This window comes from Cornus florida, unplaced genomic scaffold (genome assembly GCF_030987335.1).
Source record: "Cornus florida cultivar Cherokee Brave unplaced genomic scaffold, ASM3098733v1 CherokeeBrave_3.0.0_Hap2_Chr11, whole genome shotgun sequence".
Taxonomy (NCBI): domain Eukaryota; kingdom Viridiplantae; phylum Streptophyta; class Magnoliopsida; order Cornales; family Cornaceae; genus Cornus; species Cornus florida.
The window spans coordinates 126,517,681-126,536,838 of record NW_026775581.1 but is presented as its reverse complement, the minus strand read 5'-3'; the positions used below and the strand labels follow the sequence as shown (position 1 = coordinate 126,536,838).

The 19,158-nt window shown below is 34.3% G+C and overlaps 1 protein-coding gene across 2 annotated transcripts in view; it reads left to right on the top strand.

Annotated features, from left to right (window-relative positions):
• LOC132287197 (aminopeptidase P1) overlaps positions 1–16,681 on the top strand; it is a 29,895-nt gene extending 13,214 nt beyond the window's left edge. Inside the window, exons 5-16 of one of the 2 annotated variants that reach the window (XM_059789731.1) lie at positions 113–235; positions 406–669; positions 4,305–4,391; positions 9,492–9,556; positions 10,115–10,181; positions 11,016–11,150; positions 11,265–11,345; positions 14,668–14,722; positions 14,987–15,091; positions 15,236–15,307; positions 15,676–15,800; positions 16,372–16,681. In XM_059789731.1, the coding sequence (XP_059645714.1) occupies positions 113–235; positions 406–669; positions 4,305–4,391; positions 9,492–9,556; positions 10,115–10,181; positions 11,016–11,150; positions 11,265–11,345; positions 14,668–14,722; positions 14,987–15,091; positions 15,236–15,307; positions 15,676–15,800; positions 16,372–16,533 (1,341 nt within the window). In that variant the 3' untranslated portion in view covers positions 16,534–16,681. Of the gene's footprint in view, positions 1–112; positions 236–405; positions 670–4,304; positions 4,392–9,491; positions 9,560–10,114; positions 10,182–11,015; positions 11,151–11,264; positions 11,346–14,667; positions 14,723–14,986; positions 15,092–15,235; positions 15,308–15,675; positions 15,801–16,371 lie in introns of both variants that reach the window. The other variant, XM_059789730.1, reaches the window with a different exon arrangement.
• The last annotated feature ends 2,477 nt before the right edge of the window (positions 16,682–19,158 follow it).

Sequence of the window (19,158 nt, the reverse complement as noted above, 5' to 3'; positions counted from 1 at the left end):
TTCTTGCATCTCCTATATTTGTTTTTTTTTTTTTTTTAAATTATTACTTTTTTTCATCTTGATTTAGGTAGTAGTGCCCATAAGTATTTCAATATGATTTGCTGCAATGCAGGTTGCTTGGTTGTATAATATCCGCGGGAGTGATGTTGACTACAATCCGGTTGTTCAGGCGTTTGCTGTGGTAACAACAGTTTCTTCTTTCTTATATGTGGACAAGAGAAAGTTGTCTTCGGAGGTCAGTATTTTTCTTCTCCTTTGTATTCTTTTTTTTATTTGTTTATTTTATTTTATTTTATATATATTTTTGAATAATGTATTCTGTTATCATTAATATGTTTTAACAGCGGTGTCTGAAGTAAAAAGGTTTATTTTCACGTTTATCTAACAAATGTTTAGTGTATACAGGTAATCAATTATTTAAAAGATAATGGAATTGAAGCACGTGACTACAGTGCAGTGAGTTCAGATGTGGTCTTGCTTGCATCCAATCAGCTCACTTCTTCAGCTAATGAAACTCAATCTGGAAATGGTAAAAATGAAGCAGAGGAGAATGGTCATAACCTCATCTGGATTGCCCCTGGTTCATGCTGCTTTGCTTTGTATTCGAAACTGAATCCTGATCAGGTTCTCCTGCAGCCATCACCTTTGGCCCTTCCCAAAGCTCTCAAGGTAGTAAATATCCATATCGAAGTTCAGACACTTTTAACCAAAAGGTGGCACATTTACTGAAAATTTTCCGTAATAGGAGCTTTCTGTATAAATAGTAGTAGTAGTAGTAATAATAATAATAATAATAAATAAATAATAATAATAAAAAAAAGAATCTGTAGTTGGAGCCACTAGGCTTTGGCAGAAAGTCCATAATGCCATAAACTGAGAGGACTGGACCAGGAATACTATCAGAAAAGGGCTATTACCCACTCCTGGTCCTGCTTACATGGGATGCAAGGAAAGAAGACTAGAGACAGACCTAAATTATTATATTATTTTGCAAAAAGTAGCTCTCAGACTCTTTTCTTGGCGTGCTCATGATTTCACATCCTCACATTTATTAGCTGAGTTTGCTATCAGATTCTTTGCTTGGCGCTCTCATGATTCGCATCCTCACACTTGTTGGCTAAGTTTTTTACCATTACAAAAAGTAACGACCCCTGATCAGTAACACTGGTTTGTTGAAAATTGGCGCATTCTTTTTCTTTTTTTCATTCTAAAATAAAATTCTAGCCAAAGTAAACCTTGAGAAATTGTAGTTGTCTAGTTGCTAAGATAGTCCAAGCCTCATTTACAGTCAGTGTAGTTATATTCCATGATTTGCTCATGCTTTTGATATCTGGTGCCAATAAGAAGTGATATCATCTCAAATTTCCTGCATTCGTTGGTGACATGTTTTTTTATTGGATTTGGTAATATATATATATATATATATATATATTATTTCTCTCTTCACATATATTTTATGCTTTACAACATATATATTTTGGTGGCTTTATTTTATTACTTTAGTTTCTTTTAGAAGCAGAACAAGGTCAAACTTTCATGTGCTTGGACGTAGACTAGGTTGTGCAATTTTTGCTAGTTGTTTTTACAATATGTTATAAATCTGTGTTAAATTCCTTTTCAAAGAATCTTCAGGAGTGCAAACAATGTTCAGAGAAGGAGTCCTTATTCCTTTTATGGGATCTCAAGTAGCCCTTGGGCCTTTTTGGGAAGAAAACCCCAACAGTACAAAAATAATAGTGTTGGATTCTGTTGGAAATTGTGTCTCAAATTCCTATTCTAGTTATGTGTCTATTTTAGAGTTGTATTATGTTTGGTAATTTCTTGTTTGGTAAGTCTTGGCCTCTAAGAAATTAGTATTATGCTCATTAGTTGTTTCACAATTTTTAAACTTAGCACTAAGATTTTTTCAATCTTTTGTTCTATCATTAGTTAATTGGCTTGTGCGATTTTTTTTTTTGTAATCACGAATTTGATGATCAGTATAAATAAAGTCAGCTAGGCTTTTTACTTTCACTACCGTATAATATTTTAATTCCTGTAGATTACTTAATTGTTCATTTGTTGAATTTTCTCTTAAAATTTTTGCTATGTTTTAATTATTGTTTGTAATAAATTTATCAATAGTTCATTTTTTTGGATTTAATTAGTTATCTATTCTTCTCATCTTTTTAAGTTTTTCATATCCAGATTCATACTAGTAGATATATTCAACAACTTAAGTAAAAAATGATGGCAACTCAGAAACAAAATATATAATTTATGATAACAAAAATTAATGAAATTATATTTACTTATCAAAAAATAATAATAAAATTATAAAATAATTTAATTTATAAAACCATAAAGAAAAATTAGGTCTAATGCTCCAATAAATTCTTCTATAGAATAAAACTATATTCAAAATCTTTCGACAGATTGTACCGAGTACTGAGTCGAGAAAAGAAAAAAAAATGCTACACAATTAGGGAAGATGGAAAATATGCGAGTAATAAGAAAAAGAGGGAAGATAAGAGTTAATTAAGAGTAAAAAATATGGAAAGTTTCACAAATCTCAACCATATTTAATACTTACTGTTGTTGTAATGATGATGATGAGAAACATGTATATATATATATATGTACGATGTAATGAGGAATCGAGGATAATAGTGAGAGAAAAAAAATTGATAAAAGGATAAAAATATTTTTGGCCAACTATTAAAGTTCTCTCTTGATTTAGGTCTAATAATAAAAGTAAATAAAATTTTTAGGTAAGTTATAGTAGATAAAGATCTTTTAGGCCCATTATCAAATCTCTTTATTCGTCGAGGTTTAATACTTGAAGAGAATTTTTTTTTTGAAGGAAAGTTATATTTGTGACGACCTCTGTGGGCGGGTGTGATGTGGGCGAGCACTGGCAAGTTACAGGGTGTCATGATCCCACATCACCTAAGAAAGGTGAAGTGCTATATGTAGGTTTCTACACCCGCATTTTAAAGTCGTGATGGTCGTGAACCATCCAAAACTCTAGAGTTAAGCGTGCTTAGCCTGGAGTAGTACCAAGATGGGTGACCCCCTGCGAAGTCTGTGGTCCAGGGGAGCCAAAAGCGGACAATATTATGTTTGGCTAAGGTGAGGGTTGTTACGAATGGTATCAGAGCCGGAACCCAGTCAGTAGTGCGGCCAACGAGGACGTTGGGCCCATGGGGGACGATTGTGGCGTCCTCTTTGAGCAGGTGTGGTGTGGGCAAGCATTGGCAGGCTATAGGGTGTCATGGTCTTACATTGTCTGGGAAAGGTGAAGTGCTATATGTAGGTTTTACACTTTTCTATGACACAACGCGTTTTAAAGCCGTGATGACCGTGAACCCATTAGAACTTAAGAGTTAAGCGTGCTTAACCTGGAGTAGTACCAGGATGGGTGACCCACTGGGAAGTCTCTTATCTGGGGAGCCAAAAGCGGACAATATTGTGTTTGGTTAGGGTGAGGGTTGTTACAATAATATATAAAGAAATACAAATTTTTGGGGCCTTCTTATTTGTCGGGGCTTAAGGCAGTCGCCCAACCTGCCTAAGGCTCAAGCCGGCCCTGATCCTTGTCTAACAAGGAATTGGGTTTGAAACTCAATAAATAGATACAAAGGATTTGGGTTGAGACTTATGAGATTGAGAGAGATGTAGTCTCATGAGGGGGTTGATGAGTAGAGGTAGTATGTGAGTTGGTAGAGTAGGAAAAACACCTAGGGTCACTGGTAGCGAGGAGACAAACATACATGGTGAAAAGACATGTATGCGGTGTTGGTACTCTATTGTTGTAACATCTCTACAAATCACAGTGGAGTCTCTTCTCATTCATGGACGTAGCCCTGAATTTGGCTGAATCATGTATATATTGTCTTTGTGTGTGATTGTTTTGTTGGCTTTCATTGGATCTTTGTGTTCGCACGCTTCTGCTGCCCCCAACAGATTCTAATAGACTGTTGAGAGAGAATTAATTGATTTTTTTTTTAATTATAATTTTTCAATACATATTGGATTTGGCAATGCTAAAGGAGTAATATCAAAATATCTGAATTTTTTGTATTTTTATTAAGAGCATAAACTTCAGTTCTTGGATTATGACAAACTGAATCCATAACTCAAATGTGGAGATGAGTATTCCTAAAACTCTAAATTGTATACTTAATGTCAGAATGTACTAAGATTAAAATACTTTTCATTCTTTTTAATCGTGTCAAGGGTCCGATGTTCAGAACAATTTTGCTTTCCTATTTTGATATCATCTCTGCCTAGTTAATTTAGCTTCTGGCTGTTTATATTTTCAGAACCCCGTGGAGTTGGATGGGTTAAAAAAGTGTCACATTCGTGATGGTGCAGCTGTTGTGCAATTTCTTGTCTGGCTGGATAAGCAGGTAATGTTAGGATTAAGAGTTCTGTTTTATAATCGTAAAAATGTAGTTTTATTTCATGGTAGGTGCAAATTAAACTTATTCAAGGTTAAGGTCTCTTTCTAGGTTTTCCCTTTCTGATCCCATCTTATATATATATATATATATATATATATATATATATATATATGTACCATCATATGCAAGAGTCTCAGAGTCACTTAAGTGGTGGCAAGTGCATCTTGGCATCTGCAAACCAACGCATATTACCTCAAATTGTTTTCACTTTGCCTTCCATGGGACTTGCGCGCACACAATCTCTCATTAAGATTATTTGCACCTTAAATCTAAGCTTTTGCTTTGAATGTGTTATGAACTAACAATTATGTTATGGGCAGACAGGGCAGAGCTAAATAGAGCTGACTGGGGACAAGTGACCCAGTGATTATTTTTTTATTTGAAAGTGGATAACATGCAAAGAGTTGAATTTTGGGAAAGAACTTGACCTTGCAATATAATATAGGCTGACAGTTCTATATTAGCCTACAACCAAGAAAGAGAAAAAGAGAATCAAGTGGTGGAATGTGGAAGGAGAGGACGCCAAATTATTTAATGATAAGATGCTGAAAATAGTAACACGGGATTTAATGATAAGATACTGAAAAGAGGTTTGAAAATTTGATCATGTTAAGTGCTTGAAGGGTGATGATCTAAGAGTTACCAAGATGATAAAATTGAAGAAAGGTAAAAAAAATTACTTTTTGTCGATGAAAAGGTAAAAAAAATATCCAAGATGACAAAATTGAAGGAAGTTAAAAGTTGTACTTTTTGTTCGCTGAAAAGGTAAACAAATTACTGTGGGAATGATAAAAAGAGGAAGGGATTTAAGATCATATTGGTAGTATGGTACTCTTATTATTTATCAAGGCTTGAAAGTGCTATGTAGATTATGGCATGTCTTGAATAATAAATGTTTTTAATAAGATCATTATAATAAAAGGTTGGTGAGTGGTGAAAAAGTATCTTAGTATTTATTGCTATATTAAATTAAGGAGTCATGTTATGAAACTTTAGGAGTTTGTGAGCAACAATTAATCCTTATAATAATAGTATAAAAAAATCAATTTGGATTTGAGCTCTTAGATGTTGATTATGAAAATTGTCTACTGAATGAGGAGGCTTAATAAAAAAGGTGTATATAGTGAGAAAGATTGTCATATGATTTTTATAGATTCGAAAAAAGCCTATAATAAGATCGCGACTATATAATATGGGTTAAGCGCTTTTAACCCCCCTGTAGTATACTCCACATAGCACTTTCACCCCCCTACTTTCTAAAATGTGCCATGTCACCCCTTATTTTTGAAAAAATTGTGCGAACCCCCCCCCCCTCTTCTTCTCATATCACTTATCTGCAAAAAGTGACAAAGTAATTGTAATATGCCCCTTTTTCCCTTTTACGCTTCCGAAAATGCCCTCGACTGTGTCATTCTCCTCCTCTCTTCTTCTTCACGCTACTGCAGACCCATTTCTAACTCCTGTTCACACAGAAACTTTCAGCCCTTATTCTGGTCATCATCCACCACTTCTTCAACACCAAACCTATATCAATCAATTCCTTACCCTCTAATCTATCTATTGGAACAAAAATCTTCCACAACCATCGCCTAGTTCATGAGTTCCAAATTTGAAATCAATCCATGCATTCTTCAAATCTGACCCGAACTCCATCAAATTAACACAGTTAATTATGCTAAATGGACAAAGCAACACTGAGTTCATCAATTAATACAATCAACACACGACAGTCCTCATCATCTACTTTTAATTCTACATATATTCATGTATAACAAACACACACACACACACATATATATATACCCATACATTCAGCCACCATCACCTAGATTTTTTTTTTTTTGTGATAAGTAAATAATGTATAAAAGAGCATCCAAAAGGGGAACGCATCCCAAAAGAGCCACAAAAGAACAGAGGGCCTCTAAACCCTCAAATAACCCAAAAAATCAACAAACTCCTCTATGGATTTACAATTTCTCCCAATAACCCAACAAAAAAGGGTGCTAATAATGGAGAATTTCAAAGACCCAATAGTATTTTCCTTTCCTTCAAAAGATCTCCTATTTCTTTCAAGCCAAATGCACCACCAAATGCATAAAGGTGTAACTCTCCAGAAATCCTGACTTGAACCCCCACTGTACAGCCTTTCCAAGCCTCAATAAAGCATTTGGGAGACCTCGGCATAACCCACTGATGCCCGAATAACCCCAGCATCAACATCCAACAATCCCATGCCACTGGGCAATGCAAAAGAAGATGATTAACTGTTTCCTCATCGTTCTTACACATAAAGCACCAGTTAACCACAATCTGATTCCTTCTCCTTAGGTTGTCTTGAGTCAAAATCTTCCCTAAGATGGACTATATGGAGTGTTGACACGTATATATTGTGAGAATAAGCACAAAAGACTACAAGCTGTATAAAGCAACACATTTATTTAAGTAATTTCCACTTCTCTGTCTTAATTTGTACTTGATGGCTTCTCTATTTCTGGATTAACGATCTTGGTCTACAGACCAAAGTAAAATGACTAAATGGAGTAAGCATCCCTTCAAAACCAAACCAACAAATAGTAAATCTTGTCCAATCCCATCATTTAAAAAAATAAAGAAAAATTAAAAAGCAAAACAATGGCATCTCTGAACCATTTTTCCACAATCCTTCTTGGTCTTTTTATAATCACAAATCAAAAACCACTATTGGTGTGCATCCTTGATTTACATAAAAACATATTTCCTAAGCATGAGAAACTTTACTAAGCAAACAAACCTGAAACATGTTAATGAATCGCCAAAACTTTACTTCCCTGAGTAATTCTAGTCACGCAAACCTACAAATTTACATCAAAATATTGTCATTTACAATATTTCTGGAGGTGAGAATTTTGAACGACAACTCCAGTAGATCTTCTTGAGGAAGAATATATGTATAGATCACAAGGAAGATATATACATGTGTGTGTGTGTGTGTGTGTGTGTGTGTGTGTGTGTGTGTGTGTGTTTGATACTATACGTACAAGAAAAAACGTTGGGTGTAAGAAATGTAAGAAATGGTCCTTTCACATTTGATCTTTTTTTTAAATAATGTAAGAAATGTTTATGTAAGGGTATTTTGGTCAAGATCTTAGTTTAATGTGCCAGTTAGTACTTGCACGCTTTTTCAATTTGAGGGGATTTAGTGCACAACAGGGGTTTGATATGAACTATAAGGATAGTACAGGGGCGTTAACTGCACTTCACCCCTATATTATTTAGTAGGTTTTAAATAAAAAAGGAGTCACAAATTGAAATATCGAAAAAATAAATAAATAAATAATAAATTAAATTAAGTAGATTTTAATCATCTTAGGTTTACATCAGGGATCAACATGAAGCACCTTTCTCTATCTAAATTAAGGATAACTTGAGAAACTGTCTAGACATGTTTAGAATGAGGTTCAATTGTATGTGCTATTTTCTTGATGATATTTGTTTTAATTGGTGAAACCAAAGTAGGCTAGGTGCTAAATTAGATATTAAAGAGAATATTAAAATCAAGAGAATTAACAATTATGAGTATCAGTAAATTGATGGTTTGTAACATTATAGTGAGGGTAATGATCTCTTACTCACCAGTGAAGAAGAAATTCATCCGCACTATGCATAGTGACCATTGGATGTAAAAAATTAGTTACCAAAAAAACATAGCAATCACATCCAACAGACATCTTAGTCAAAAGTCTCGCATCTCTGATTTGCTGCCCCCTCATCTATGCATGGTGTGGATGAATTTCTTGCTCACCGGTGAGCAAGAGATCATTTCCTATTATAGTGAATATCGGTAGGCAAGATATATAAAAAAGTGAAGAGTTTCATTACCTAATTTAGACTATTTGCAGGAAGGGACAGATTATTGAGGATAATGCTCATAAAATTGAAGATGAGTGGAGTGCTTCTGGAAATTGTACAATTGATATATGTTGTAAAAATAAAAAGGCAAATTTTGTAACACAAGTATTCGATAAAATGAGAGCAAACTGATTTAAGATGGTTTCATGAGTAATAATTATACTAAAGGGTGTCATGATCCACGTTGACGATAAATATGGAAAAAGGATTGAGTAATTAATATGGATCTAGATAGGAAAGAAGAGGAGAAGGCTATGAACATGGATCGAGATAGTAAAGAAAGATATGGTGTGGCTTAATTGAAGTTATGGCGTTAAGTAGAGTAGAAATGGTGAAAAAATGATTCATACAGTGTACTCCAAATAGTTGACATAGGGTTATGTTGAATATTTACCAAGGGTTTATTGATAAAGAAAATCCTGAATTTAGTTTCCTAAATAGAATTCAATGTGTTTTATAAATTATGATTGATCGGTGGAAGAAAAATGCTTTTATAGGATTGGTCATTCAAATTTTAATTTATATTGCATTATTTTAGCATGAGAGTTTACCTTTCATTTTTTTTCTTGTGTTTATTATAAATGTTTTTGTTGCTATGAGTGGTAGAGTTCTTATTGTTTGACATTGCTGTTACACTTATCTCACTTCAACTAAATCTTGTTCCAAATATTTGGGATGGTTATATTAATTTTGTTCTCTCTGAGGCCAATCTACCTTTAGTATTTGTTTTACGAAATTGAGGACTGGTTCTCAAATGTTTAAAATGTTACACAGAAAATAAAGTATTGTTTTTCAATGTCTCTATGACACAATGATGATATATATGAATGCTGAATTAAGTTGGATTTTAAAAGGAAAAAAAGAGGAAAGAATTAAGCTATATTTTTTACCGGATACTGCTTCCAAAAAGTTTTCCCTTTACTTAGAATTTGTTGACATTGTTCTACAGCATTTTTCTTTCACTTTTTAGTTTTCCTGATGTAGAAACTTGCAGGATTGATATGCCAATTTTTATGTGAGGAACATATTACTGTACTTTCGTTGTAATGACTTCTCAAATCAGAGATCATTTTTATTATGAAGGCTCTTTTTAGCACTTAGGTTGTGTATTTATTTTGATAATGCCATTGATCTCTACATGGTTCAATTTTTTTGCAGATGCAAGAAATTTATGGGGCTTCTGGTTATTTTGTGGAGGCAGAGTGTACGAACAAGACAAAACAGTCGTGTGTTTTTCCTCATTGATTTTAGTACTTTTGGCTAATTTACTTGCTAGTAGCGCAGAGTAACTGCTTTTGTTCATTTTCATTCTGCATATTTCGTACTTGGTAGAATTCGTTTCTGTGACCCAGAAGGACATACGAGAACTTTTACTAATTTATACCTAAAGGTTGTCCCTTTATAATGGGTAGAATGGTTAAGTCATGTCTGTTTATTATTTTGGTCAAGTTTGATGATAATATAAATGAACTGGTAAAAGGTAAAATACTGATGTTCTGCATGGGAATCAAATGGTTAAACTAATTGTTGTCTTGGAGTTAATAAAATATTGTTCCCTTTGAATAAAAAATTATGTTTAGTTCTTAACCTGAATTTGGAACTGCTTTAGTATTCACATTATCTAACAGACAGACAAAATGCTTCTGTATTCCACAAGCACATTGCCCACTTTTGAATCATGATTTCATGGATGGGTTTTCTCTAGAGCCTGTACCAGGGTTACTCTGCATCCATAAAGCTGTATCATATCAATCTGTCACTGATTGAATAAAATATGGCAGGGAAACCATGAAACTGACGGAGTTGTCTGTAAGTGATAAGCTAGAGGGGTTCCGCGCATCAAAAGAGGTAATGTGTTTTTTATAATTAATGACTATTCTGAACAATTAAAGGCAGATATAATGTAAGACACATTTAAAGTTGGAAATAGAGATATTTTAGTTTAGTAGAACAACTTCCCGATTTCTTCTGATAATGAAATATGTGGATGCTGCCATACTGGTAGTAGCATTTTATAATTCTTGTTAAATTACTTTGACATATTGATGCATTTCTTTCTTCATTTGAGTTTCTTGGCTTTTAATTTTCTATTCGAATAATTATTTGAAAGTTATATGACATGTTTGCTATTACTTTATTAGGAAGTCGGTTTTTAACAATTCATGTTGCGAACATGTTTCTAATTCTTCTGGAGAACATCTTTTGTATGGTTGTCTCTCTCTTTCTTTTAGTAATACTCCATATCTTGTCATAATAGAAAGTATTGTTCCGAATGTGTGTGTGTGTGTGTGAGCAAAAAATGAGATACTTTTCCCATAAATAATGTGAAGTTTACTAGAGCATATACCCATGACTATATGTACAAGTAATACAGAATCTTTCCTTTCTTTTCAACTTATGATCGTGGAGGCTCCAAGTTCTTATTCTGGACATCTTCTGATGTATCCAGAGGATGGATGTCTCATCGTTACTGTATGTGTGGCTAGAAATCTGCTATAAAATGTGATATATACTTTTGGGTAAAAGAGCTTGCAGCAGTTTAAAAGAAAATGAATTATGTGGTGCAGTTGTTTTTCTAAAATTTATATAAATTGTTTTATGTGGTTTAGGTGATATGTGTCATTTTTATTTACTGGCATTTTGTTTCACATGCTCATATTCTTTTATATTTTATGTCTGCAGCATTTTAAAGGGTTGAGTTTTCCTACTATTTCATCAGTTGGTCCTAATGCAGCAATTAATCATTATAAACCAGAGAAGGAAACATGTTTAGAACTTGACCCAAATAGCATTTATTTATTCGATTCGGGAGGACAGGTCTGCAGCTAAATTAAATAGTTTGTGCTCTCATCATATAGCCATTTGTTAGAACTTGTTTTTCTAATACCTTGATTTTTTTTTTTACCTTTATTGGTGTTGCTCTCTTTGAAGTATTTAGATGGAACCACTGATATAACACGGACAGTTCATTTTGCAAAACCTTCAGCACATGAGAAAGCATGCTATACTGCTGTAAGTGGTATTTGTTAATTTCCTGAACACCTTTGTCTGTTTGTTACTTAATTCCAAGTTAATCTTGATTACACCTGTCCAAATTTATAATTGTAAGCTTTTGCTGTGGCTCATTTGGAGCTGCCAGATAACAATTAGAAACCTTATCCCACATGGACGTGTTTCTGGAGTGGGAACCAAGTTATTGAATTATTTTCAGTGATGGATGTTTCAATCAACCCTGGAACACCTTGGAATGTGAATAAAAATGCCACAAATTTTGTGAACTGAAAGTTCTCAAAAATGATGACCGAGGTTGTATTTGGTTAGATGTTGGAAGGAGAGGAATTGGGGATTCAGATTTGTGAATTAGTAGGTTAGAACGTGAGAACTCTATATCAAGTAGAATTCGACTATAATCCTTATTGATGGATATTCCATGACATCCTTCATTTTGTTATTCCAAACCCACAAATTCAATTGTCTCAATCTCTTTTTGAAAGCCAGATCCAACCTACTTAAATGCCAAAATGGCTATTGGGGACAATAAAAAGTGAGGGAGAGGAGAGAGTAGGGATATCCAATTAGAATCCTTCCTAGGATAATTTCAAATAACACCCTTGGTTATTTCAAATCTATAAAGGAAAAATATTCTCAATCTTCTTCAAAGCCAAATCCAAGCTGCGTAAATAAAGTGAACCTGTGGAATCAAATGATCCACTCATTATAATTCCATCAATCCAAAAGCAATCTAACACTTCACAACCAAAAGAACATATATGTGAACGGTAAATTGAAGTATTAGAGATAGACCTGTCAACTGAATCAAAATGTTTTCAGCATTATTTTTTCGTTTTTCTTCCCTCTGTTTATTATTCGTACTCTATTTTTTTAATTTTAACAAAGAGTCAAATACTTAATTCTTCTCTTTTTTGTTAATTTTTTATTTGTCTTCTTTGGCCTTTTTCACTTCTTTTAATTATTGTTTGGGAATCTCTTTTGACATCAATTTAAAAAAAAAAAAAAAAAATCTATACCCTTAATGGATCATGTTTGATAGAGCCTATAGCCCTAGCCATGATTGAGCTCAATTCAGTATTGTTCAGGCAAAGCTGGAGCTCGGCTTGATCAAGCTCATTTACACAGTATCAATAGGTTTGGCACATACAATTTGGTCTATTTATATACATACTAATTGTTCCATTGGTAGAAAAAATTGCTGTCAAACACTGCCTAATTCTTGATCTTCACCCTCAAAACACATTCGAGCTGATTGAACAAATATGAGCGAAAAGAAGAGTGATGTTCTTCATGGTGATTCAGTCGTCGTAGTTTGTTCGCCACGAATGAAGGGTGGTCTTGTATATGTGGCGGCCATTCAACACAGTCGAACTGATGAAACAAATACGAGGGAAAAGAAGAGAAGGGTGATGTCCTTCATGGCGATTCAATCAGTGTAGTCAATATGGAGTATGTTCGCTTCCTTGTCGGCATTCATGGATAAAGGGTGGTCTTGTGTATGTGGTGGCTAGGGTTTTGTTAGAGTTACTCCATTTGACACTTACTTGTCAAGGCCATCTCGAAACCGAATTGCTGCATCTACTATGATCTTTTAAGGAAAGAGAGGTAAACTTGATGACTGAAAGGAGTGAAAGCTGATGTTTGCAGTATGGTACTCTATTCTAACTAGAAAGATTCCTGAGCTTCATCTCGGCTAGCCCTATAGTAAGGAAGGGGGTCAACTGGCAAATACTAAGAAAATGATGGTTCTTGATAGAGTGTTGACTCCTGTAGGCGTATTGAAATATGCTAAAAAGCGACCAGCCGAAGCTCTAAAATAGAGGTCACTTGGGTTAGGAAAAGTAGATGGGCTTGGATTCTATTTTAAAATTGATAAAAATATATTATAATGGTTAGGTTGGGCTAGGATATACATATGAGTTAAAGATATTGAAATGATTTAATGGGCCTAGTTTGCATGGGCTAAGCTTATATATCATCAAATTTATAAAATTATTATTTTAATTTCATGAGCTAAAAAAAGTCCTTAATTGAGCATGTTCATGAACAAACGAGCCAAGCAGAGAGATGCTTGAACTCAACTTGTTTTATAAAATGAATTTAAGAATTTTGTTTGAGCTCAATTTCATTTACTGAACCGAGCCCTTCTGTTCATTTACAACCCATTTCTGACCATACACTGGCTACTACCATGCATGTTATCCTTACCAATACTGTCATTGTTGTCTGTAACCATTGCATACCCACATGACACCAGCATTGCCAGTTATGGTGACTGCCACCACCATAACTATAATCTTGTTACCGATTACAAGCACTGGAATGCCACCACCTTGAAACAAAATTACCTCCAATGTCTCTTGTATTATGCCTAAATTACCACATCCATCATCTCGTTTTTGTTTAGCCGCCAGTACCATCATGGTTGCTGCCTATGATACTCTACTGCCTACAAGCATAGTTCTCCGTGTTAGCCGGTTCTTTGCATATAGGCAGAGCCGTAACACACCCGGCTGAATGATATATAAATAGTAATCAAAATTACATGGACTTGGTCAAGTAGTCACATTAAATGGTGTGCAAGTTGAAAATGTTCACAACTACGATAATTGAATCCTTGAAGTTAAGCCTGATATAACCCGTGTCCGCATTGGTGTCCATGTCTGTAATTATGCCTACAAGAGGTACCTAAAAACAAGACTGGCTACACTAAATCACTAGTTTTTTTTAAAAAAAATTTTTTGGGCAAAGCTCTTCCAGCACCTCCATCACTAAGGATCAGTTACCAATTACCAAGGTTTTGTTCCCTCCCCCTATTAGTCGCGAACCTTTGACACTCTTCCAATAGTCATTTTAGTTTTTGATGAGTCGATTTTTTATAATTTATAAAATGGTAAAGTTACCAATATTTTAATTATTTGAATTGGAAAACCAGAAATCAGTTTTTATATGTAATTTCATGATCATTCTGATACTGGTATTTGCATATATTGGTCACGTTTAACAATTGAAGTTCTTATGATTTATACTTTTCATGGTATGGAATACTTGGAGAGGTTTGTGTTGCATGAACATGCTCAGAGAATGAGTACATTTTGTCCTGGAAAGGATAATAAAAGTAATATCTTTATTGCATTCTCTTATATTTCTTATTTCAGGAGTTAAATGATTTTATAATTATGCTGTCATATCAAAGGAGAAAAAATGCTTTGCTTTTTATTTATATATAATCTTGTAAAAGTGTAACTTAGCTATGTTTTTGTTTCGTCTTGCTTGCTGTTATCTAGGATCTTGAAAAGTTTCTTTATTTTCTTGTTTTCAGGTTCTCAAGGGTCATATTGGTTTTGGCAATGCTCGATTTCCAAATGGAGTTCAAGGTATTATGAGTTTTCTTCCTTTACTTAAATTGGTAATAATTCATTAAGTTGCTTCATTTCAAAGTGGTGTAAGTTCAAGTATCATATAATGGAGTGGACTCCTAACTGAATGCACATAGTTTTCTGATTTTCTCCTTTTAAATGAAGTAATGGAATTTTTGCCCGATGTAAAGATGTGGATTTAGTTTTTCCTTTGGTAAGTAAAAATGTGAATTTTTCCATATGCTTATGTTATTCCTTTTCAATTGTGAATTCTTTTTATAGGGTATGGTATTGATGTTCTTGCTCGAATGCATTTGTGGAAATTTGGCCTTGATTTTCGACATGGTACTGGACATGGAGTGGGGTCTTACTTGAACGTTCATGAGGGTGAGTAATGAACAATAATATTTTTGTAATCTTGAGTCTACTTATATGTCAACTAGTTAGCTGCATAATCATTTCCTTGCAATTTTGAGACTACTTCTATATCAACTAAATGGCTGCATCTTTTCTCTCTTTATATTTTGACAGGACCCCATGGAGTTGCTGCAAGACCGCAGCCCGTGCCCGTGCCACTACAAGCTACAATGACAGTCACGATTGGTAAGTGTCATATTTTTACTGCCTTGTGGCTCTAGATTGAGTTTGTATGACTAGGCATGCATGCATACTCGCTCTTATGAGCTCTTTATCCCCTACTTTTTTGGACATGTTTTCTTGGTGGATTTGTCTTATGGAAGTCCTCGGGAGTGAATAAATAGCCTACACATATAGAGATTCACTTTTGATGTATCACAGAAGGTTTACACAAATTGACCATACTTCTCTTTTAAAGAAACACCTGCATCCCAACTTCTCTAAATTTGTGTTCATCTTTTTCAAGAACCAAAAGAAACACTTGTGTCGGAAATCTTTAATCATTCGTCTTCTTTTTTCCTTTGGAATTCTTATAATGGAATTGCATTTTCTAGAACCTGGCTATTATGAGGATGGTAGCTTTGGCATAAGATTGGAGAATCTACTTATAATCAAGGAGGCTGATACAAAGTTCAACTACGGTGACAAAGGTTACTTGGAATTTGAGCACATAACATGGGTAAGATTGTTATACCACCTATCCCTTGAATTTTAATTTTTTTTTTTTTGTTTTTACCTTTTAATTTCTGTGTATATGTCAATTATTGAACTTGAAAAGCTTAACTATTGAAGTTTACTCAGCAGAAACTAGGTCAGTTTGTGCGGTAAAAAATAAAAGAACTCTTTCAACTTGTTATACTTTTTCAAGTGGTCCAGTGTGTTTTTCTTCTTTTTAGCATTTGCAAGAAATTTGGGTTTTTTGTTCCTGTTTTTATTTTATTCATTGCAGTTGATTTAACTTGAAAGCAGTTAATAGATAAAATACTCTGTTTTTATGAGCAAAATCAATAAATTAAGTGAAGAGTTTGAAACCTGTGATTAGATTGGCTATCATATATGTGAATCTGTTACCATTTTTCCTATACCGCCTTGCAAACACTGAAATGTGATTTATTTTTTTTCTCGAAAGTTCACTGAAATGTGACTTTCTTAAATACATGGAGTGGAATAAAATACTTCTCTAGTCATTTGCTAGTGACAATAGAGTATTTTTAATTCTTCTAATTTCTGATGCTTCGTCTTTTGTCCAGGCACCGTTCCAGAGAAAGTTGATGGACATGAGCCTTCTACAGCCTGAAGAAATAAATTGGTTGAACACTTACCATTCCAAGTGTAGAGAAATCCTTGCCCCATACTTGGATGAATCTGAAATGGCATGGCTGAAGAAAGCTACTGAACCCATCAGTGCCTGAGTGGATCATTCATTATCTGTATTCGGGACTCGAAAACCAAACGCTGATGCTACAACTTTTTTTTTTTGTCAAGCATATTAAATATTATTATCCTCAATAAATTTTAGTAATGGAATATAAGTTAATCTAAGTATCTTTGGTTTCTTCACATTTGAGTTGCTCTGTTTCTCTTTCTTCCTTCTTTTTTTTTTTTCCTTTTATTCCCTTTTCCGTTGAGTTGCTCTGTTTCTCTTTCTAAATATTCTGCCTTGAAGAAAACTTGGATCAGAATTGTTACGAAACAGCTTAGTTGTCCCGAAAGCCCTTCACTACATTATTGCCTGTTTCATTTATCGTCCAAAATCTTGCATCACGGGAGTTTGTGGCTAGGTATTTCCCAATAAGATTGTCCGGTTCCTACGGAACCTATCCACTAAAATGCCCCTAAGAGGGGCCATGTTTCCCCCGACCCTGCCGGTAGAGGCACTGAGCTGGTACCAATTATCATATAAGGCCTCCTGCAATCAGTGACGTTGGACAATCACTTCCTGCCCCTCTATTCTTTCTTATGATGCTATTTTTAGGTTTTGTTTTTGGTTGTCATAACTTGATATTTGGATGTGCTTAGACAACTTTTCTTGTGGTTTAGGTGAATTTTGTCAACCAATCTCAATTCAGAGCTGGGACAACTCTAGCCCAACGTGAACAAACTCTATTATATATTGGTATTAATAAGAATGCAATTATTGGAATATTAGTAGCTCTGGACTTGGATTCTCTCCGGTTGGAGAGGGTGTTGTCGTACTCCACTAATCATTAGCGGGTGCGTCTCATATTGATCTAATCTAACACCACTGGAGTACAAAACCCTCTCTTAACAATTTGATTAACCTTAACCTGATCACTTAGGAGTTGGGACCTAATCGAATTATAACCCATCAATAATTATCACTTAGGAGATACTTCCTCCGTCCCGAAATTATTAAGCACCTTTGGAATTCCAATTTTGTAACGGGACAAACATTTTAAAGTATTGTTAGTTTAGGATATGCTCTCTAATCCTATGTAATATTGTTCAAGGAAAATTTAACAAAAATAAAAAGGGTTAATTTCACTGACACCCTTTTAAGCTTGACGAAATATCATCTTCAAACATTTTTCAAAAATAACTATCACTCACATCATAAACTTTTGCTCCGTTTTTCACTAACACCCCAACCGTTAGTTGAACAATTCTGACATGATGTAAAATGACTTAATCACCCTTTGAATTTGTCAAACTAACCATTTACCTTAAAAAAAAAAAATTAGAGTTAATTTCACTGACACCCCCTCAGGTTTGACCAAATATCACTCTGAAACAACTTTCAAAAATTACTATTACTTAGCCCAATTTTACTTTTCCGTCACTAACACCGTTAAAAACGTGCGAAAAGACAAATCTATCCTTATTTTTAAAATTCATTTTACGCTAAATTATCAACAAATTGAAAAGACAACATTGCCCCAATAGTTTCTCTCTCTAAAATATATATGTATAGATATATATACAAATAGGCTCGGTGGCTTCAACAACGGGGACGACGGCAACAGCAACGGCAAAGACGACAACAGAAACGGCAACGGCACGACAATGACAGCGACGCAACTACTCCAAAGATGACAAAGACTATCAACGATTCTGATTATGTTTTATCTGAAACAATCATTCCCACAAAACAAACCCAAATCGACGTCAACACCGTCAAAATTGCAATTAATGGGGCCACCACCCCCCACACCGGCGCTGCTACCACCACCATTCCCAACCCCCACGTTGTGCCTCGCTGTCTAATCTCCACAACCTCTCCTTTATCTTTATATACATACACAAAGTTTGGGTTTGCTTTGTGGATTCTTGAGAATTTCTCGAGTGGTTTTTTTCTTTTCTTTTTTTGATTATAAATTCAGATAAAATAGGAAACAAAAATTGATCAGATAGTCGGTGCATACGAGGAATACGTAAACAACGTGGCAGGAAATAATGGGCCTCCACCACCAGTGTGGTTCAGAGGGTTTGCTAACGATGTGAAGGGAAAAGAGATAGGGAAACAAAAATATCAGATAAAAGATAAAATATCATATAAAATGGGAAACAAACATAGATAATCAGTGCATACAAGGAGTATGTAAACAATATGGCAGGGAATGTGAAGGGAAAAGGGAAATATGCGTGAGAGAAGTAGTTTGGTTTTAAAATTACATAAACACCTAGAATTGTTATGAGGTGGCAGATTTTTGTGAGGGTACTTTGGTACAATAGCTTTTCCATTTATATTTACTTTTATACAATAGCTTTTCCATTTATATATATATATATAAATTATAATATAATATAATTATAAATTGCAAAACATATAGGGATAATTTAGTCTTTTTACTCTAGTTTTGTAGGTTAAAGAACTCCTTTGACAAAGTCAAAGAGTATTTTAGTTAATTTACATGGTGTCAGAGCTCTGAATGTGATGGTTGGGGTGTGAGTGAAAAACAGAACAAATATTTGCAGTATGAATGATAGTAATTTTCAAAAGTTGTTTTAGTGTGATATTTGGCCAAACCTGAGGGGGTGTTAGTGAAATTAACCCAAAAAATTAAATTAAAAGACTA